At 47.3% G+C, this 22,862-nt stretch overlaps 4 protein-coding genes across 4 annotated transcripts in view; 1 reads left to right on the top strand and 3 right to left on the bottom strand.

The window, feature by feature from the left end:
* Nucleotides 1-20,942, bottom strand: part of LOC309564080 (uncharacterized protein) — a gene marked incomplete at its 5' end in the record, with an annotated part of 79,875 nt that extends 58,933 nt beyond the window's left edge. The window contains 6 exon segments of the mRNA XM_082268708.1: nt 9,099-9,281; nt 9,401-9,498; nt 19,560-19,683; nt 19,770-19,904; nt 20,251-20,367; nt 20,868-20,942. Of these exon segments, the coding sequence (XP_082124834.1) occupies nt 9,099-9,281; nt 9,401-9,498; nt 19,560-19,683; nt 19,770-19,904; nt 20,251-20,367; nt 20,868-20,942 (732 nt within the window).
* LOC309564465 (uncharacterized protein) overlaps nt 1-22,862 on the top strand; it is a gene marked incomplete at both ends in the record, with an annotated part of 1,172,539 nt that overhangs the window by 927,210 nt on the left and 222,467 nt on the right.
* The window catches only part of LOC309564074 (uncharacterized protein), a gene marked incomplete at both ends in the record, with an annotated part of 288,253 nt that overhangs the window by 70,727 nt on the left and 194,664 nt on the right, over nt 1-22,862 (bottom strand). The window lies entirely within an intron of this gene.
* On the bottom strand, nt 6,092-6,949 carry LOC309564081 (uncharacterized protein; the record flags this gene model as incomplete). Its single annotated transcript, XM_082268709.1, has 1 exon — nt 6,092-6,949. One exon carries the CDS (start codon nt 6,947-6,949, stop codon nt 6,092-6,094), a length of 858 nt encoding a protein of 285 aa, XP_082124835.1.

Below are 22,862 nucleotides of genomic sequence, written 5' to 3'. Positions count from 1 at the left end.
ATTAAATACAAAAATGAAAAAAAAACTGTGCAATAGTAGCCAAGTCCCAAAATATGTGATTCCTTAGTGATCTTGTGCAAAAGAAGTGTCACAGTATAACCAGCCTGACCTTAGTCAAAGACATCACAGAATTCATGGTACTCTTCTGGCAATAAAGAGACTGAAGACGTGCACATGATCTTAATCACTTTCTAAAAAGATGTATTAGTGCATTGTGGGGAAAATGACAAAACCTCAGCATTACGGCAATTAAAAAAGGGATTGGGCCTCTGTAACCAAGGATAACCAATGACAACTGGGTAATGAGGAAAGGAAATGACTAGGAATTTGAATTATCTCATGGAGAAGAGCCCCTACACCCATGGTCAACGGAGTGGTTTCATTGGTCACATGGGCAGGCTGTAGAGGTCTCCCATCAAAAGCCTCAATGGTAAGGCTGCAGTGGTATTGAGTGCTTCAACAGAAAGTGCAGTTAAAATCACACCTTTAAGTAAATAGCAAAAATAACAGTTCAGGAACGTAGTGAAAAACAAAAGCCGGGGTTTGGATGCCAGAACAGGTAATCAGAGGAGCAAGGATCAGGAAACCATAAGTCAGTGAAGTCAGGCGAAACAAATCAGGAACAGGTATCGGAAGAGAAGTCAATGACGGCAAGTCCTACACAGGAACACACTGGAGAGCATAGACCACGCAAGGGCAAGGAGGAAATGAGCTAAGCTACTTAAATAGCAAAATGGGGCTGGCTGTAGGCTGGACTAATGAGGCAGGTAATGGTAACCAGATGAGTCACTGTGGTAACGAGCGGCTGGTAATTAACCGACAGCTAAGCAACTTCTGAGCTCTGAAAGAAAAGAGCTGCAGGAGCCCAGCCCTGACACACACTGACTGAAAACATTGTTTCTATGTGTTTATCAGATGATGGAGGATCTAGGTGGACCCTCCGTACTGCTCTCTCCTTTACAATAAAGTCTCCTCTTACCCGGTGATGTGAGGGGCGGCTGATTCTCCATCATGACGTCCTTGTAGAGATCCTTGTGTCCTTCTAAATACTCCCACTCCTCCATGGAGAAATCGACAGTGACATCCCGACACCTTATAGGGACCTGACACACACAATGATACAGTCACCATCCAGACACAACCCTTGTCTGTAACTGGATAATGTCCCAGAATTCCCAGCACCGCTCACCTCTCCTGTCAGCAGCTCCATCATCTTCTTGGTGACTTCTAGAATCTTCTGCATGTTGTGTCTCTCAGGTTTTAGGGAGTCACATGGAGGCACTGTGATGGTCATATGATCACCTGACTTCAGAAGAGGAAATCTCTGTATTGGAGAACCAATAGGAATATAATTTTAGAATCCCAGAATCCTCCTCACCTCTCCACTCAGGTCTGTGTTTTATTAATAGATATAAGAGTGATGTCATGTGACCTCCCAGAATCCCCCTCACCTCTCCAGTCAGCAGGTAGATGATCTCCAGGGTGAGGTTTAGTATCTTCTCAGTGATGTGACTCGGGTCCTCCTTCATCCTCAATCGTTCTGTCACTCGATCTATACAGGTTTCTGTCTAGACAGGTAACGATAAAAATATATATGTAAGAGGAGGAATGTTCTGACCCTGAAGGGGTTAATCTAGGTTTCCACACTATATATGTGTGTATCATCATCTGCTGGAGATAAAAGACATCACAGTGATCATGGAGGATGAGGACGGACATGACGGGGGGGGGGGGGGTTTACTGGGTGTAAATAGAAAATAAGATCTTATTACCTCCTCTGCTGCCTCTTCCAGCAACGTCTCCGCTCTACTTCCTCCCGCCTCACCTCTCACCCGGAACTTCCTATTAATACCTGACATCACTTCCTGTCTTCTATAGAGACTTCCTATCTAGGTAGAAGTGAGATCACCACCTTGTGGAGCTCAGAGGTACTGCAGCCCAGAGAATCATCTTGTAGTGTGAACACGGCCTTGTGCTGTGTGTGTATGTACTGTATATCCTTATAGATGGGGTCATCTCCACTCCCACCGGGGAGGGGGGTAAATTACTGCCTAATACCATCACACGCTCATCCCCCCTTTCCTGGCCAGGCAGGCTGCATGCTCGGATTTACAGTTTGGTGTTTATTTCCTGATTGACCTCACACATCCTCCAATGACAACTCATATGGCTAAGCTCACGAAGGCCACAAAAAGCAAATAGGTGGCTCATTATCAGGGCTTGTTTTCTCAGAGAATAGGTGCAGGAACTGCCCCTTTCTCTGCCCCTACCCACCTCTGAGCATCATTCCTTGGTTCCACCCCCTACCCAACTCCAAGCACCATTCCTTGGTTCCACACCCCTACCCACCTCCGAGCACCAATTCCTTGGTTCCACCTCTGAGCACCATTCCTTGGTTCCACCCTCTACCTACCTCCGAGCACCATTCCTTGGTTCCAACCTCTACCCACCTCTAAACACCAATTCCTTGTTCCTCGGAGGAATGGGTGCCACAATCTGAAAAAGACCAGTAAGCAATCTCTCCCCCAGAATTCAAGGTCTTTCCTGCCTTTTTGGATGAGGACTCTCTTTCCCTCTTCAATGCTTTCTGGACTCCGAGTCAGAACTGCAGGAGCAAACCTCTTTGGAATTAGACACTGACTCTAGAACTGCAGTTTTCTTTCATTCGGCAAACATTTGCTCTAAAGCAGGAGGTCGGAATAAATGCAGCTCATTGCTATCAAATGAAGCTAGCTTTTAAAGGATACAGTTTAAACTCTTGCAATGCAGACAAGATTGTCCAATTTGTAGAATTATTCTTTAGGATAGAATCAATATTCTTCACCCCGACTTCCATTGCTTTGGAAGAGAGGCAAGGGTTAAGGCAGGTTCACAGGCTACAACTGCAGACAGATATACCCCTTAGGGATAAGTCCAATACATAAAGTTATCACCAGAAGACCCTAAACCCCCCAAAGGACCCACCTAATCATCATTAATGAGTATACCCCTGAAGGACACAGCATCCCCCAATGGAAACTGCATGTATATGGCTAAGCTCATGAAGGCCACGTCACCAAATAGGTGACTCATTATGCTGGAAAGCCTCTTTCTCTCCACAAGTGCCTAATCTGACATCCTGCAGTACAGGTAGAAGTGTCCTGGTTGGGGATTGAACTGAGCAACCCAGTGCTGCAAGGTGATGACCACTAAGACATTCTGGTGCTCTATCCTTCTGTTCAATTTGCACCACTCTTCTAGCATGAGCTTCTAGATTAAACACCATAGGGAAAAAGGCAATGCTCTCCTTTGGAAGTGCTAAAAATACCGTATTTATTGGCGTATAACACGCACCTTTTCTCCCTGAAAATCGGGCGTAAATAGTGGGTGCGTGTTATACGCCAACATTTTCATTTGGCTGCCTCGGAAGGAAAGGAGGTGGGATAAGCACCGTCAGATTACAGAGCATTGATTTCCTGTGTACTCGTCGGCCTTTGTAATACGAAGTCCAATCCTCTGGACTGTCATTGGACCAGTGTTTTGTCTATCATAGGAGCCGGGAGGCGGGACTTCGTATTAAAGAGGCCGCTGAGTAAACAGGAGATCTGTGCTCTATGTAATCTGACGTGAGGCTGCAGATGGGCACGGATCTGGCTGCATTTATGAGGTTGCAGATGGGCACGGATCTGGCTGAAAGGGTGAGGCTGCTTTGATGGATAATGACCCTTATTTTTCTTCACAGTTCTTTATTTAAAATTTCCTGAAACTTCCCCCTTAAAATTAGGGTGCGTGTTATACACGTGTGCGTGTCATATGCCGATAAATATGGTACTTGCATTGCAGGTACCTCTGCAGAAAGGGAGGCCTGAAAACATGCTAATGCCCCGTACACACGTGCAGATTATCTGAAGACTTTTGTCTGCAGACTTACCAAAACCATATAATATGAGGTCAAACCTAAACACTTTCAATTTGTATGCAATCCGGCAGGCCCTTGCACTACATAGAAAAGGTAAATCTGAAGACAAAAGTCTTCAGATAATCTGCACGTGTGTACGGGGCATTATAGACCATCCTCATCTTCCTTTTAGGAATTGTTTGAAGAGGGTTAAACTGGTCAGTTGAGTGATCCTGCAAGGGAAAAGCTTGACATCATCAGAGTTGAGACTCCTTGTACATGCAGATCTGGAGAGGCTTAATAGAAAGTGTCCATTGGTCAGCTTCCCATACACCAGCTTTATGAGGCCTGCAGAAGGGCTGACAATCCAGGAACAGTATCAGTAAGGAAGACGCTGCCCCCTACAGCTATAACCTGCATAGAGCAGCCACAGCATAGAGGGATTAGGCTTCAGCGGCACAAAGACCTGTCACAGTAAGAAATAAATCCATGATAAACAGACACGGTGCAAAGGAGAACTCCATATTGTTAGGAAAAAAAATATTATACCATATATAATTGCTACTCAATTCAAACTACGGCTGCTAAAGTCTCCTAAGCGGTCATAAAAGACAGTGTAACAGTTGTTTGTTTGCTAGGTGAGAAAAACCCATAAGGGGTTAATTACTGCTAAAGGAATACTGACACTGCAGCTTCTCACATCAGAGCACCGTCCCAGCAGGTGAATAATCAAACAGACCCTGCCATACAGATGTAGAGCCCTCCTAGGTAGGTGCTAGAATGAGTGGATATAGTTTTTGTTTTCTCTGCCTAACAGGGACACAGCTCATGCTGTCTTGATGTTTCACACTGATCCAATAGCCATGGAGTATATTGGAGAGTGGGCGGAGTCCTGGCAGATGAGAGCATGGATGTCTGTACAGCCCTAGCCAATTAGAAGGGGAAATGCCCCAAGGCATGCTGGGTACCTGCATTTACAGTATATATGAAGAGCACATGGGCTCGTAGTCCAGTCCAGTCTACCTCTAGGGAGAGGATGTCTAGGTGGGAAGGGGGCTGCTGCCTCTCCCTTACAGAGGCTGCCATGCGGCCTCGGTGGGAAACCTGAGGGCCTAAAACATTGACGTTGCAACCCATTGGTCCTTAGGAGGGCTGACTGAGGGAGGATGTCTGTGGATTCTGTCTGGTACTACTGAGGAAGACTGATGTGTGTGCTCCAAGAGCCTTGTGAGTATAGACCCCACCCCCGCAGGGGATCCTTGCGACTTGTGCTGTTAGATCCTCTACTGGATGTTAGAAGTCAGTTACTGGGTGCAAGCTAAAGGAGACACTGGCTGGTGTCTTGAAGAGGCAAGGTTCACTGAGTTCCTTCAGCTACAAAGGGACTTGTTCATCCCATACAGGTGCTATATGGTCCTGCAGATGATCTGCGATACAGTTCTATTGAGAGAGTTGTCCTCACCTGTGAACAGTTATTTGGAGAATCCTACTAAATCCCTTCTCTTATCCAAAAAAATGCAAAACTACAGATGTTCACAAGGAACCACTGTCATATGTGTGGACTTTAAGGGTACAGCATGAGACAGATAACAACTACATGGATTTATCCTAAAATAACATTTATTGATTTAACTAAAACCAGATCTCAATAAAATGACAAAACTGGCCCCAAACTGAGCTCAGCTCGTACACAGGAGATCAATGTCTCCTACTAATTTCACTCATGTACATCATACATATATAAGGATAAGTTGGTACATATCATAAGGTTTGTGTAGGTATAGAAACAGTATCTCACAAAAGTAAGTACACCCCTCACATTTTTGTGAATATTTTATTCTATCTTTTCATGTGACAACACTGAAGAAATGACACTTTGCTACAATGTAAAGTAGTGAGTGTACAGCTTGTATAACAGTGTAAATTTGCTGTCCCCTTAAAATAACTCAACACACAGCCATTAATGTCAACAAAAGTCAGTACACCAATAAGTGACAATGTCCAAATTGGGCCCAAAGTGTCAATATTTTGTGTGGTCACCATTATTTTCCAGCACTGCCTTAACCCTTTTGGGCATGGTGATCACCAGAGCTTCACAGGTTGCCACTGGAGTCCTCTTCCCCTCCTCCATGATGACATCACAGAACTGGTGGATGTTAGAGACCTTGCGCTCCTCCACTTCAGTGAGGAACAATTCCCGCACTCAGGACAGGACTACGGCTTCTCACCAGTGTGAGATCTCTGATGTTTGGAAAGATTGGACTTCTGTGCAAAACATTTCCCACACTCAGGACAGGAATACGGCTTCTCACCAGTGTGCGATCTCTGATGTGTGGAAAGATAGGACTTCTGTGAAAAACATTTCCCGCACTCAGGACAGCAATACGGCTTCTCACCTGTGTGAGATCTCTGATGTGTGGAAAGATCGAACTTCAGTGCAAAACATTTCCCGCACTCAGGACAGGAATACGGCTTCTCACCGGTGTGCCATCTCTGATGTGTGGAAAGAGTGGACTTGCATGAAAAATATTTCCCGCACTCAGGACAGGAATACGGCTTCTCACCTGTGTGAAATTTCTGATGTGTGGAAAGATGGGACTTGCATGAAAAACATTTCCCGCACTCAGGACAGGAATACGGCTTCTCACCCGTGTGAGATCTCTGATGTGTGGAAAGTTTGGACTTCTGCACAAAACATTTCCCACACTCAGGACAGGAATACGGCTTCTCACCTGTGTGAGATCTCTGATGTATGGAAAGATATGTCGTCCTAGAAAAACATTTCCCGCACTCAGGACAGGAATACGGCTTCTCACCCGTGTGAGATCTTTGATGTGTGGAAAGACCGTACTTCTTTGAAAAACATTTCCCGCACGCAGGACAGGAATATGGCTTCTCACCTGTGTGAGATCTCTGATGTCTGGAAAGATCGGACTTCAGTGCAAAACATTTCCTGCACTCAGGACAGGAATATGGCTTCTCACCTGTGTGAGATCTCTGATGTCTGGAAAGAGCGGACTTGCATGAAAAACATTTCCCGCACTCAGGACAGGAATAAGGCTTCTCACCCATGTGCACTCTCTGATGTGTGGAAAGATCATACTTCTGTGAAAAACATTTCCCACACTCAGGACAGGAATACGACTTCCCACCCGTGTGAGATCTCTGATGTCTGTAAAGATGGCACTTGTGTGCAAAACATTTCCCGCACTCAGGACAGGAATACGGCTTCTCACCAGTGTGCGTTCTTTTATGCACATTAAGATTGCCTTTCCAACTGAAACTCTTCCCGCACTCAGAACAGGAGAACCTCTTATCTGTTGTAAGGACGGCATCGTCCCTCACAGTCTGAGGTTCCTCAGGATACGAGGAATACGATGGTCCGGCACTGTCCCTCACAGTCGGAGGTTCCTCAGGATAGGAGGAATACGATGGTCCATCTACACTGTGTGGTCCCGGATGGACATTTGAGGTAGCCGGGTTTTCTCCTGGACTATACTGTGTGATGTCCTCATCTTCTACTTTACAGTCTGGAGACAAAGTGAGACAATCCTCTGAGGTTTTCCTCATCTCCCGTCCATCTACTAAAATTGAAATACAAAGATTATTACTAGACATCAGCAGATTGGTTCCCCTAAACCAGGACTCCGCCCACATCAGACAGCTTTGTCTCTGAGGATCTTACAATTCCCCCCCTCAAGGTAACTAGTAAATGGGTCCTCTGATCTCCTACCAGTTCATTTCTTTATTCATGGACCTTAGTCAGAGAGTGAGGAAACAACGAGAACTGTCTTTTATAGGAGTGACAGTGATGAGGGGATTATAGGACGAATGTCCCCTCCCCCTCTATCACTCACACAAGAAGTCCCGCACTTCCTTATTTAGTCCATGATTTAGTCATGAATAACAGCAGGGCTGAGCCCCACCAGAGGGTCAGAGAGTGAGGATGGGGGTAGAACAACCAAGATGAAGACTGGACTGATCCTGAAGACCATATATATCTCTGGGGAAGTCCAATCAGGATGCAACGCATCAGATGGGAGTGGTTTGAGGACATCATCATGTTGGGCGGAGTCCCCTCATGTCACACTGAGACTGATGCTTGGGGGAATCTGCAGTGATTGGGTGTATTCAATGCTGGATTGCTTTTTTAACCTTGTGAGTGCTTTTCTTATCCATGTAATAAATATAACAGTGAGCACTATGGAGTCTCTTTATCTCTAGTAGCAGGAGCTGGCTACCTAAAGAGGAGGCTCCGCCTACATGTACCTGAAGGTGTGTGATTTCATGCTGGGTGTGTCCTCTTGGTATGGAGCAATGGGGTCCATCTGAAGAGGTGAGAGTACACCTGGAATTGCAGAGTGGCGCACTGTCAGCTTATTCTCCGTGACACCAGAAGGGTGGATTTGTGGCTCATTCATGTTTACTGTGGATTGTAAAACTGTTTGCGACTGTTCACCAGTGTGCGTGTCTTTTCATGTCTTTTCTTCAAGTTTTTGTGTGTTTGTGTGTAACAGTGTGTGCATTGTATAGATAGAATATACACGGCTCAAAAAAATGACAGGAACTCAGTGACTTGGGTGTGAGACTATACAGACATATCCCTCCACCCGGCACAGCCAGCAAATAACAGAGCAAGTAACCCCGGGAGAATTCTTCTGTCAGAGATCTTGCTAGACCTGGGCATGGGGCAGAAGACCCAAGGTACATACCCCAGGGGTCTAGGCTGAGCAACGTCTATGGTGAACATCAACATTTTACTGCCAGCTGAACCCCAGAATCTCCATAAATCGTGTCTGCAGCACAGAGAAGGAAGATTATCCGAGAGAAATACAGGAATACAGGACGGGGAACACAGCTCAGGAAAGTGACCAGGGGATTACAGGCTAATATCACCCAGTCCCCTCCCCCCCTACTCTGGACCAATCAGCGAGCAGTATTGGTGGAGGAATGGATTTAGTGTTAATGGCCCACCTGTGCTGATCTCTGTAGGAGTGTCCTCCTCTATAAATGTCCCCGTTATTCCATCCTCCTCCATAGACTGCTGATCATCCCTCACATACGTCTCTTCTTCTGCTTTAACCTCAAATTCTATATCGATTGGATCTCCACTCTAAACCAAGAAAATGAGAGAAAATATCATCTGTAAGATATAAGCTTACATAAAAAACACACACATCCCCTCCACAAGTCCATGTTCTAGATACTCCATCCCACCAACCTTGTAACATTGAGGGATGGTGTGATCTTCCTGTGTGGAATCCCGGGAATACAGAGGACGGGGACATCTCTCTGGTGGGTTTCTGTAGCTGGATGACTCCACCATGGTGTCCTGGTACAGATCTTTGTGTATTTCCTCTATGACCCCATCCTCATCATCCTCCTCTTTTATTTCGTCTTTAACCTCAACTTTAGAATCTCTCAGGTTTCCACTCTGAATATATAATAAAAATAATATCAATGGTAACAATGCAGATAATGTACAGATCCTAATGATACTATCAGTGATTGTTCCTCATCTACCTGATGATGGTGAGGGATGGTGTGACCTTCCTGTGTGGAATCCCGGGAATGCAGAGGACGGGGACATTTCTCTGGTCGGTTCCCATTACTGGAACCATCTGTAGGAAACACACACACACTGTCAGGGACCATAAACCAGGTGAAGACAGAAAGTACAGTTAAAAAAAAAAAAAAAAATATCACACCTTTAATGAAATAGAAAAAAAATAACAGTTCAGGAATGCAGTCAAAAACAGAAGCCGGGATTTGGATGACAGAGCAGGTAATCAGAGGAGCCGGGGTCAAGAAAACAGAAGTCAGCATAGTCGGAAGCAAATATCAGGAACAGCAATAGGAAGAGAAGTCAATCAGGGCAATTAACACACAGGAACACACTGGAGATCATAGACCAAGCAAGGGCAAGGATAAAATAAGCTCAGCTGCTTCAAAAGCAAAAAAGGGGCTGGCTGTAGGCTGGACTAATGAGGCAGGAAATAGTAATCAGGTGAGTCGCTGTGGTAACAAGCGGCTGGTAGTTACCCGACAGCTAAGCAGCTTCTAAACACTGAAAGAAAAGAGCAGCTCGCTAACTATCAGGAGCCCAGCCCTGACAGTACCCTCTTCCCCAACAATCCCTCCCCCTTGGGGGAGCACAAGACTTTAGGGGAAAATGTATATGGAAAGCCTGGAGCAGGGCAGGAGCATTTATGTCAGAGGATTAGACCCAAGAGCGTTCCCCTGGACCGTAACCCCTCTGAACTAGATAGCGTATGTGTCCACTAAACCTACGGGAGTCAATGATAGATTGTATCTCATATTCCACATGGTTGTCAACCTTAAGCGGGCGAGGGCGTGGTACTGAGGTGGTACAGCAGTAACACGTAAGGAAACATGGAATACATTGTAAATACGGACGTTGGAAGGAAGATCTAATGTGTAGGCCACTGGGTTAACCTTACCCTCTCCCCAACTTAGTAGGAGGATGCAGGTAGGCGTCAGTGGTCAGCATGGTTTGTACCTCTCTCTGGAGTGTTGCAAAGATTCTTGGACTGCACCTAAGTGGAACAAAGTTCCTGAAGATGTTGCTCTAACTCAGAAACGCCTTGCGGAACAGATGTCTCAGGCAACATAGATGGCTGGAACTCATAGTTCACCATAAACTGAGATAATCAGGAGGCGGTATTGATGGTGCTATTGTGAGAAAACTCCACCCAAGGTAACAGGTCCCACCAGTGTTATGGTGGTCAGAAATATAGCAACGTAAGAACTGCTTCAAGGCTTGGTCGGCCCATTCTGCGGCCCCATTGGACTGTGAGTGATATGCAGAGGAGAAGGAAAGGAGAAATCCCAACTGTGCACAAAAGGCTCACCAAAACTTGGACACCAACTGGCTACCCCTGTCCGAGATGATAACTTTAGGTAACCCATGTAACTGAAACAACTCTCCAGTGAAAACGGATGCCAGTTCCTTGGACACAGGCAACTTCTTTAGCGGAATGCAATGTGACATTTTGAAAAACGGTCAACCACCATAAGAATAACTGTGTTGCTATGGGAGTTGCCTAAATCCATAATAAAATCAATAGCCAAGTGGATCCAAGGCCTCTCTGCACTGCGTATGGGTTGAAGGAGGCCCACTGGAAGGTGTCGTGGTGTTTTATTCTGAGCACACACAGGACAAGCGGCTACAAAGCTGGTTTCATGAGCACGGAGACTAGGCCACCAGCATTGTTGAGACATAGGCCATATGTCTTAACAATATGTCCATACGCCGTTGATTTTTTCCTGGGTGCCCACCTGTCTTAGGTGAATGGTAGGTCTGGAGGAAAATCGTGCGGAGATTCTCGGGGACAAAGCAGCGGTCATGAGGTTTTCCAGGAGGAGAATGGATCTGAGAGGGCATCATTCTCTCACCCAAAGGTGAAGTGAGACTAGAAAAAAATAGCCAAAATGCAGTCCGAAGGTATCACAGGAGTGGGAACAGACTCCATTTTGGAAGAGGAGGAAAACTGCGGCAATAAGGCATCTGCTCTTCTATTCTTTGTATCAGGTATGAATGAGGCTATGTAATTGAAGCTTGACAGAAAAAGGTCCCACTGAGCCCTTCCAGGAGATAAACGTCTAGCCTCAGACAAGAATGAAAGATTCTTATGGTCAGTCAAAATGAGGACCAGCACAGTAGTACCCTTGATGAGATGCCTCCCTTCTTTAAGAGTTAAAATTATGGCTAATAATTCTCTGTCCACAGTTTCAGAATTTCATTTTGGTAGAAACAATTTTTTAGAAAAGTAGCCACAAGGATGGATAGAACTCTCAGGGGTAGGAGGTTGAGACAGGAAAGCGCCTAATCCAGTCTCAGACGCATCAACTTCAAGAATGAAGGGTAACATGGGATCAGGATGTTCCAGCACTGGAACTGCAGCAAAAGTGGCCTTGAGGGATTCAAAGGCTTTAATGGATTCCGGGGACCAATTCTGTGGGTTGCCCTCTTTTCTGGTCATACAGTATCAGTCAGGGGTTTGACCAGAAAAGAGAAATTACTCATAAATTCCTGATAATAATTGGCCAAGCCAAGAAAATGTTGTAGAGCACGTAGACCTATGGGCCGAAGCCACTTTAAGACTGCAGATGGCTTCTCTGGGTCCATCGAAAACCTGGCAGCACAAATGACATACCCCAAAAATTTAACCTGTTCATGGAACTCGCACTTTTCCAACTTTCAATATAAGTTGCTTTCTCTCAGGGGGCGTGGCCTGGAGCGTCATGAGGTAGGACGCTGTTGAAGTGAGCTCCGCCGGCCGAATCTCCTACCTTCAGTAATCCTGCACCCCGATATCCTGCACAGCTTCCCCAGTACCTCTGGAAGCCCCGCTGACGCCCCCGACCATGTCGCCGCCAAAAAAACCGTGGATGTTAGCGCTAAACTGGACAAATTTCGCGGCGGCGTGAGCGGAGGTAAGCTCGGCGGGAACCAAGACAGCGAGGGTCCTGGACGCCATAGCTCAGTGTCAGGCATCCCTCACTACAAATATAGAGGAGGTGAAGATAGACATTTCTCCAAGATCTCCAGAAATTGAGGGAGAGGGTGACCGAGGCTGAGCAGCGGATTAGTGGGGTGGAAGATGCCCTGCCCCCCCTTCAGCATACTTCGGATGCTCTGTAGCTCCAAGTGACCCAATTACATCTAAAAGCAGGATGACATGGAGAATCGCCTTAGGAGATGCAATATCAGATTAATCGGTCTCCCTGAGGGGGCAGAGGGGTCCCATCCATCAGACTTCCTTGAACAGTTGCTGATTGACACTTATGGCCGTGAAGCATTCTCCCCCCACCTTTGTGGTGGAGCGGGCACATCGCCTCTCTGGCAGACCACCGCCTCAGGGGGCATCCCCCCCCCGTACTTTCATTGCTAAGCTACTTAATTTCAGGGACAGAGATACTATCCTTAGGCTCACTAGAAAAAGGGTAACATCCCCTATGGAAATGGCAGGCTTGCAATCTTTCCGGACTTTTCTGCTGAGGTCCAGAAAAGACGCAAAACCTTCATTGAAGCTAAACGCCGCCTCCGCATTCCAACATATAAAATATGCCATGCTATACCCAGCCCGCCTACGTGTCGAGGGGGAAGATAGAGTGCACTTTTTTGACGACCCTGAGGCTGCTATATCATGGCTGGAACGACTTGAGGTCCGAGCTTGATCGTACCTCGTGCCTCCCACCCTGGATTTCCCTTCAAGACGCTGTTCTGGATTTCTTGGTATATCCTGCCTTCTAGCCTGCATTGACCTGTTTCCCCTTCACCCTGCTGCACCCCTTCTTCTCTGGATTCACCTCTCCGGATGCTTGTCCTGTTACCTGTGATCACCTGCAACTGTCCAGGCCTTCCTGTAGGGAGGCTTTTCTTGTTTCCTTTCATCAAACTCCTGGACTGCCGAGGATTCATTACTGCCCCCCTTACCACCCCTGGCTCTAACTTGACCCGGCAGGATGAGTACTATCCTTGTAGGCCATCGGAGTGCCTGCATTAACCTTCCCCTATTGTGTATCGTCCCTTCCCTATTTCCCCCCCAACGTTGCTGTTTTTGCTCCTGCCCTTTTTCCCTGTTTCTATTTTTGCTGTGTCCTCCTCGTGTGCCCTGCTGCCCAGCGAACTTTCGCTCCCAAGACTCCCCAGGTATGGACTTACCAGCTGCCCACTCTGCGGTTGCCGTGTGGGGTGGAGGGCCTCCCTGACTGTTTCGATGTCCCCTTCATGACACCGTGGTGGCTCCCTCCCTATGTTTTTTCTCCAAGTGCTGGCCCTCATTTTTTCCTACTCCTGGGGATTTGTCAACATGGTTGGTTGACTAGTTGGATGGGGTTCTCTCAAGCCCGCATGGGTTGGGGTTTGTGCAGGGCGGGTGGCTGTTCAGTCTTTATTATTATTCTTTGTTGTTTTTCTATGCCTTTTGATCATATGCCATGTCTACTAATGTGTGTAGTGCTTACTTGTCATGATAACTCTAGAAGTCTGTTTAAATTGCATGTTGATGCCGGCGGTGGGGGTATATGTTGTGCCACTGTCGGTTGAACGGTATCCCTGGAGCTCCTGCGCTTAAATGTGTATGTCCTTCCTGATGGCCAGCCTTAAATTTTTTACATGGAATGTCCGCGGTCTCCGGGATAAGATCAAGCGCTCTGCAGTGTTTGATGTGCTCAAACATCATAGGGCTGATGTGATTGTTCTGTTGGAGATGCATCTGGATGGTGCGCTGCAGCAGGCCCTATGGTGCCCGTGGCTAGGCTGGACGTTTCACTCCATGTACACTTTCCACTCACGGGGAGTCGCGGGTTTAATCGCTAAATTTGTCCACTTTGAGCTCCGGGGATCCCTAGTAGACCCTGCAGGTAGATTTGTATTTCTGGATGTATTGCTGTTTGGGGATCCCTACTTGCTTATGGCATTCTATGTCCCTCCTCCTTTCTCCTCTACGATACTTCTTGAAGGGTTAGATTACATGGTCCAACACCCCCAGGTCCCAGTGGTTTAGCTCGGGGATTTCAATAACACCATGAACCCCAGCCTGGACAGGATGCACGTCTCCGGAAACCCCTGTATCCCCCCACTACCACTAGATTTGCCCGCCTGATGGCGGAATTCAATCTGCTTGACTCCTGGCGAATCAAATACCCTTCCCTTCATGCCACTCCTCAGCCCATGATTCAATGTCCCGCATAGATCTTATTCTTACCTCTCCCTCACTGCTCCCTAGATTGCTTGCCGCAGGCTTTTGCGCGCGAGGCCTTTCTGACCACAAACCTTACTGGATTACGGTGAGTTTGCGGACCGATCGGGCCAGGCCTGCTTGGCGATTGAACCCTGAGGAGAAGAACATAGCCGAGAGTTGGCAACACTTCTTCGAAGATAACAATGCCTTGGCTTCCCCCCTGGTGGTGTGGGAGACTTTCAAAATACATGCTAGAGCCACTTTGACTTCCACTATTAATTCTGTTAAAGCTGACTCTGCTAGGGCATATGAGCAGGCTGAGCGGGCTTTGGCTTCGGCGGAGACAGCTTTTCTAGCTGACCCAACCCCTTCTGGAGCGGATCAATTGAAGCTCTTTACCAGAGTGGTGGAACAACTTGACTATGAGAAGGCATGTAGGTCCCTCTTCTTTCAGAAACAGAAACTATTTGAACATGGTGAGCGGGCGGGTAGACTGTTAGCCTATTTAGTCCACAGTAATGACAGACCCCCAGTAATGATTACCCTCCACTCTGCTGATGGTCCCCCTGTCTCAAATCCGAGTAGGGTGGCGGATTGCTTTTGCGGTTTCTTCCAAGACCTTTACTCATCAGTGGCCCCCGATGATGACTCCCCAATCTTGCCCTTCCTGTCCCCGGACGTCCTACCACAATTGACCCCTGAACAACTGACCATGTTAGAAGCCCCCTTGATGCACGTCGAAATAGTCGAAGCAATTGCTCAGTTTCCCAGATCCAAGTCTCCTGGCTTGGATGGTCTGCCCATGGAGTTTTATTCTACGTACTCGGAGGTGTTAGTCCAGCACCTTCTGACTATGTTCACCACAGCCTTTGACACTTCTTCCTTGCCCCCCTCCATGCGGGAGGCTCTAATAGTACTTATACCCAAACCAGGCAAGCACCCCCAGTTCCCAGGCTCCTACCGCCCTAATTCCCTTTTACAGGTGGATGTTAAGATCCTGGCCAAGGTGCTATCGCTTAGACTTAACAAAGTTATACTATCCCCGATTCACCCGGATCAGTCGGGTTGTATGCCGGGTAAAAACACCTCGTTCAAGCTGCGACGCCTCTTTATGAACCTGCAGGCGCAACACAGCAACTGGTTCTAGAGTCGTGGTGTCCTTGGCTACGGCCAAGGCATTCGACTCTGTTGAATGAAACTTTCTCTGGCGCTGCCTCGAGGTTTATGGTTTTGGGCCTAACTTTATCCGGTGGGTTTGCATCCTATACCAGGCCCCGGTCACCAGGGTATTAGCCAATGGCTGCACCTCGGCGGCGTTCCCTCTCACCAGAGGGACCCGACAGGGATGCCCTTTGTCCCCCCTCCTGTATGCCCTGGTGGCCGAGCCTCTGGCGATTGCTATTAGGTCGCACCTGGATATCCGAGGCCTAAGAGCTGGCGCTTTGGAGGAAAAGATAGGCATGTATGCAGATGACACTTTGCTGTACTTGTCTGACCCGGGTGAATAACTCCAGGTAGCCCTGTCCCTCATTGAACATTTTGGCCGTTACTCAGGACTGATGATTAATTGGGACAAATCCCAAATTTTACCGATAGACGACATCCCTCCCCGCCCCGTTGACCCACGCTTCCCCCTTCAGGTGGTGGACCGTATCAAGTACCTGGGGATCCAGGTCACCAACTCTCCTAAAAACTATTTGCCGGATAATATCCAACCACTCTTCGCCTTATTGAAGTCTAAAACTCAAACCTGGGCACGTCTCCAGTTGGGAGTTCGAGGTAGGGTAAATCTAGTTAAAATGGTTATACTCCCCAAATTACTCTACACATTTTGGCATTCCCCGATCTACCTCCCTCTAAAATATTTCCTGCAGCTCGACTCCATCCTCAAACCCTTCATATGGGGCTCCAGCCGCCATAAACTGGCCTGGAGGAAACTGAAGAGCCCTACGGATCTGGGTGGCCTTGCGCTCCCCGACTTTAATATGTATTACCTGGCATCGCAATTGTCCCATTTCTTTCACCTTCACAACTTGGACAGGGAGAGGTTCTTGGCCCTTCTAGCTCCGTCCTGGGCCCAGGCCGGCGCTGACCCCTTGTCCCTGATCATAACGGGGGTCAGGGGGTCTAGGCATGAGGGAGATAATGCGAGCATGCTGTATGACTACAGACGCCTCTGGGATGTTGTGTCCACTAAGTTGGACTTTCCCTTACATCATGATCATACTCCGCTCTGGCATAATGCCCATCTCCCCGAACTGGCGTCTGTTCCTGATGCGCATGCCTGGACCAGGCACGGAATACATTTCTTGGCCCACCTGTTATCTGGAGGTGCGATCAAAACATTTGAGGCCCTTAAACGGCAGTTCGACCTTCCCATTTACATGTTCTTCAGAGATCTTCAGGTTCCACATGCTTTCTCCTCCCAATTTCCTCAACCTTTGCCAGATATAGCTCCGATCTCTATGATAGAAGTACTCAGGGGCTCTGAACCTAAACAACTCATTTCTCACCTCTATAATGCCCTCATTCTTCCTGCATCTACAGTGTTGGCTTATGCTATCAAAACCAAATGGGAGGGTGATGTAGGACCCCTGGAGGATGAGGAATGGGAGGACGCCCTTGATAACTGTAAATTGGTATCCCCAAAGATGTCCGACCGCCTGACTCAGTTGTATGTACTCCATAAGGCCTACTTGACCCCTCTTCTGAAATCTAAGTACCTGGCAGATTGCCTCCCCCGACTGTCCTATGTGTGGGAGGGAACCGGGTACGTTTTTCCACCTTCTCTGGAGTTGCCCTGAACTCCAGGGCTTCTGGAAACAGGTGGTGGGATTCCTGCATGACACCATGGGCTTCCCCCTGACGCTGACCCCGAAGCCATGCCTGCTCGGTATATTTCAAGATGTTAGCATTGATAAATCAACCACCCAATTTCTACACGAGACTCTATTCCTTGCTAGGAAGTGTATTGTGCAAAAGTGGGTGAGGCCCGCCCCCCCCCCCCGTCCTTTTTGGACTGGCTTAGGGCAGTCAACTCCACGCTACCCTATAAAAAACTGATTTATGCACATCGAGGCTGTCCTACTAAATATAATAAGATCTGGGATAGGTGGGTCCAGGCCCCGGAGACGTGTATCTAAACTGTCTATGTTCTGTACTGTCTGTATTGTGATTCCATTACCGCCTGCCACCAGCCAGTACGCCTCGTGGCCCCTGAAACCATGGACTGTCTATAGCCCGAGGCTGGTGTTGGTCTCTGTAACTGGTTGTTTGGAGCTTGTGTCTCCTGCCCTCATGCCGTAGACATGTCATTATGCTGTGCCCCATAGCTGATGTTGCTGGTTTCATACTGATGTATTCTAGAGCTGTGGTGTCTTCTGTAAAGCATTATTTGCAAGCACTCACGTTCCTTTGTACAAGTGTTCACTAATTTGTGTTTAATAAAGACTACTGTTTAACTGAAAAAAAAAGAAGTTGCTTTCTCTCAACCTCTGTAGCACACGGGAGAGACATCTGTGTGGAGGTTCTCTAGGGATTTAGAATATATGAGAATATCATCCGGGTAAACCACCACACATTATGGCAGCATATCTCAGAGGACATTGTTAATAAAGTCCTGGAAAACTGCAGGAGTGTTGCAGAGACCAAAAGGGCATTACGAGGTATTCGTAGTGTCCGGTCCTAGTATTAAATTTCTATTCACGGCCCTCTTTAATCCTCACAAGACTGTATGCCCCTCGCAAATCGAGCTTAGTGAAGACCGTTGTTCCCTTGAGGCAGTCAAATAATTCCGTTATCAATGGGATCGAATAAGTATTTTTAACAGCAATGCAAATGAGACCCCTATAATCGATACAGAGACTCAGTTCACCACTCTTTTTTTTTTCCCACAAAGAAAAAGTCGGCACTGGAAGGAGAAGAGGATTTGCGGGTGAACCCCTGGGATAGTTAAATCGCAGCATACTTCTCCATTGCCTTCTCCTCTGAGACAGACAGCAGGTAAACCCGGCCACGAGGAGGAATGGCACCGGGGTTGAAGGTCAACTGTGCACTCAAAAGGCCGATGTGCCAAAATAGGGGCCTGACCTTTGTCAAAGACATCACAGAATTCATGGTACTCTTCTGGCAATAAAGAGACTGAAGACGTGCACATGATCTTAATCACTTTCTAAAAAGATGTATTAGTGCATTGTGGGGACCATGACAAAACCTCAGCATTACGGCAATTAAAAGAGGGATTGGGCCTCTGTAACCAAGGATGACCAATGACAACTGGGTAATGAGGTAAGGAAAGGACTAGGAGTTTGAATTATCTCATGGAGAAGAGCCCCTACACCCATGGTCAATGGAGTGGTTTCATGGGTCACATGGGCAGGCTGTAGAGGTCTCCCATCAAAAGCCTTAATGGTAAGAGGGGAGGCACGAGGCTGCAGTGGTATTGAGTGCTTCAACAGAAAGTGCAGTTAAAATCACACCTTTAAATAAATAGCAAAAGTAACAGTTCAGGAACGTAGTCAAAAACAGAAGCCGGGGTTTGGATGCCAGAACAGGTAATCAGAGGAGCAAGGATCAGGAAACCATAAGTCAGCGTAGTCAGGCGAAACAAATCAGGAACAGGTATCGGAAGAGAAGTCAGCCATGACAAGTCATACACAGGAACACACTGGAGAGCATAGACCACGCAAGGGCAAGGAGGAAATGAGCTAAGCTACTTAAATAGCAAAATGGGGCTGGCTGTAGGCTGGACTAATGAGGCAGGTAATGGTAACCAGGTGAGTCACTGTGGTAACGAGCGGCTGGTAATTAACCGACAGCTAAGCAACTTCTGAGCTCTGAAAGAAAAGAGCTGCAGGAGCCCAGCCCTGACACACACTGACTGAATACATTGTTTCTATGTGTTCATCAGATGATGGGGGATCTAGGTGGACCCTCCGTACTGCTCTCTCCTTTACAATAAAGTCTCCTCTTACCCGGTGATGTGAGGGGCGGCTGATTCTCCATCATGACGTCCTTGTAGAGATCCTTGTGTCCTTCTAAATACTCCCACTCCTCCATGGAGAAATAGACAGTGACATCCTGACACCTTATAGGAACCTGACACACACAATGATACAGTCACCATCCAGACACATTCCTTGTCTGTTACTGGATAATGTCCCAGAATTCCCAGCACCGCTCACCTCTCCTGTCAGCAGCTCCATCATCTTCTTGGTGACTTCTAGAATGTTCTCCATGTTGTGTCTCTCAGGTTTTAGGGAGTCACATGGAGGCACTGTGATGGTCATATGATCACCTGACTTCAGAAGAGGAAATCTCTGTATTGGAGAACCAATAGGAATATGATGTTAGAATCCCAGAATCCTCCTCACCTCTCCGGTCAGGTCTGTGTTTTATTAATAGAGATAAGAGTGATGTCATGTGACCTCCCAGAATCCTCCTCACCTCTCCGGTCAGGTCTGTGTTTTATTAATAGAGATAAGAGTGATGTCATGTGACCTCCCAGAATCCTCCTCACCTCTCCGGTCAGGTCTGTGTTTTATTAATAGAGATAAGAGTGATGTCATGTGACCTCCCAGAATCCCCCTCACCTCTCCGGTCAGGTCTGTGTTTTATTAATATAGATAAGAGTGAGGTCATGTGACCTCCCAGAATCCTCCTCACCTCTCCGGTCAGCAGGTAGATGATCTCCAGGGTGAGGTTTAGTATCTTCTCAGTCATGTGACTCCGGTCCTCCTCCATCCTCATTGGTGGCTTCATTTGATCTATGTGGGTTTCTGTCTAGACAGGTAAGAAAGATAACTGATAATGAAACATTATACACTGCTCAAAAAAATGAAAGGAACACTTTTTAATCAGAGTATAGCATCAAATCAAGTAAACTCCTGGAATATTGATCTGGTCAGTTAAGTAGCAGTGGGGGTTGTTTATCAGATTCCGCTGCTTTGGTTTTAATTGAAATTAGCAGGTGCACTAAATGGGCAACAATGAGACGACCCCACAACAGGAATGGTTTTACAGGTGGAGGTCAATAACATTTTTTTCCCTACTTATCTTTTCTGACTGTTTTTTACTAGTTTTGCATTTGGCTGGGGTCAGTGTCACTATTGGTAGCATGAGGCCATAACTGGACCCTATAGAGGTTGCACAGGAATGTTCTGACCCTAAAGGGATTAATCTAGGTTTCCACACTATATATGTGTGATCATCATCTGCTGGAGATAAAAGACATCACAGTGACTATGGGGGAAGAGGACGGACATGAAATAAGATTTTATTACCTCCTCTGCTGCCACTTCCAGCAACGTCTCCTCGCTTCTGCCTACCTCATGGAACTTCCTGTCTTTGTCAAGCATCACTTCCCGTCTGTCCTGACATCACTTCCTGTCTTCCATAGAGACTTCCTGTCTGGGTAGAAGTGAGATCACCACCTTGTGGAGCTCAGAGGAACCGCAGCCCCCGAGAAACGTCTCGTAGTGAGAACACGGCCTTGTGCTGTGTGTGTATGTACTGTATATCCTTATAGATGGGTCATCTCCACTCCCACCAAGGGGGAGAGAAATATATTACTGCCTAGTCCAGCCTTTCTCAGCCGGGGTTCCTCCAAAGGTTTCTAGGGATTCCATGAGCAATGAACAATTTCTGTCTCTCAGTAACAACTGACATCAATAATCTGTAAGGGGGGCAGTCTTCCCACTGATGATGATATAAGGGGGTCCTTCTTGGTCATCAATGTAAGGGACAACTGCACTGACCACTGGAAATTACTCCAAGTTCTGGTGAAACTAAAAAGTTATTCAGCTGAGATGAAAGTATTCCTAGCACTGATAAATGACAGCTTGATACTCAGTCTAGTTGTTAAAGAGTACGGATGAGGTGATAGTTAAATTCAAACTTTGTCGGTGTTGTCTACACTCTGTACCCTGGGCTGTATATGATATACTCCTGACCACTGCACTCTGTACCCTGGGCTGTATATGATATACTCCTGACCACTGCACTCTGTACCCTGGGCTGTATATGATATACTCCTGACCACTGCACTCTGTACCCTGGGCTGTATATGATATACTCCTGACCACCTCACTCTGTACACTGGGCTGTATATGATATACTCCTGACCACTGCACTAAGTACCCTGGGCTGTATATGATATACTCCTGACCACTGCACTCTGTACCCTGGGCTGTATATGATATACTCCTGACCACTGCACTCTTATCACGTACCTGGTGGAGACCAAGCTGTAGAGAGGGCTTCTCTTGCACCTCCTGTCCAACACCCCTGGTAGAGATGACAGGCGGTGTAGGACACAGAGTGGCACGAGGGCCGGTATAGCAGGTGATGTCTTGGCAGAAGACTGATGGCTGTGGATCACCGGATGAACACCTGGAACTGGAACTCGGTGATGCTGGATGAGAAGGCAGGAGCGAAGTCGGAACACAAGCCAAGGAGTTGTCAACAGCCGGACAGCACGGGTACAGGAACGGGAGACAGAAGCGGAGTCAGGATACAAGCCGAAGTCGGTACACAGTCTGGCAGCAAGGTACAAAGGCATATGGCAAAGGCAGGGTCAAACACAGGCTGAGGCCACAGGTAGGCAGGCAGGAATCCAAAGGAGAGTCAAAGGCAAGCCGGGTCGGTATAACAGGAAATCCAGAAGCAGGTCAGGGCACAGGTAAACAGGAGCAAGCTGAAAGACCACTCAGCAATGTGCTCCTGTCACCACTCAGTATAAATAGGCCGTTTGGCGCCGACTGCGTGCGCACGTTCGCGCATTGGCGCATGCGCACATTCCTTCCTGTGTATCTGGGCATGCGCACAAACGTCCGTTTGGATCCAACTGAGCGTCTCTTACAACTCTGTACCCTGGGCTGTATATGATATACTCCTGACCACTGCACTCTACCCTGGGCTGTATATGATATACTCCTGACCACTGCACTCTGTACCCTGGGCTGTATATGATATACTCCTGACCACTAAACTCTGTACCCTGGGCTGTATATGATATACTCCTGACCACTACGCTCTGTACCCTGGGCTGTATATGATATACTCCTGACCACTGCACTCTGTACCCTGGGCTGTATATGATATACTCCTGACCACTACGCTCTGTACCCTGGGCTGTATATGATATACTCCTGACCACTGCACTCTGTACCCTGGGCTGTATATGATATACTCCTGACCACTGCACTCTGTACCCTGGGCTGTTTAGGACATACTCCTGACCCCTGCATCCTTTATGCTATATTATAGGGCAGTTGCTG

Source organism: Pelophylax lessonae (assembly GCF_965119305.1).
Source record: "Pelophylax lessonae genome assembly, chromosome: 9".
Classification (NCBI taxonomy): Eukaryota; Metazoa; Chordata; class Amphibia; order Anura; family Ranidae; genus Pelophylax; species Pelophylax lessonae.
The sequence above is the reverse complement of the archived record's forward strand: the minus strand, read 5'-3'. Positions and strand labels throughout refer to the sequence as shown.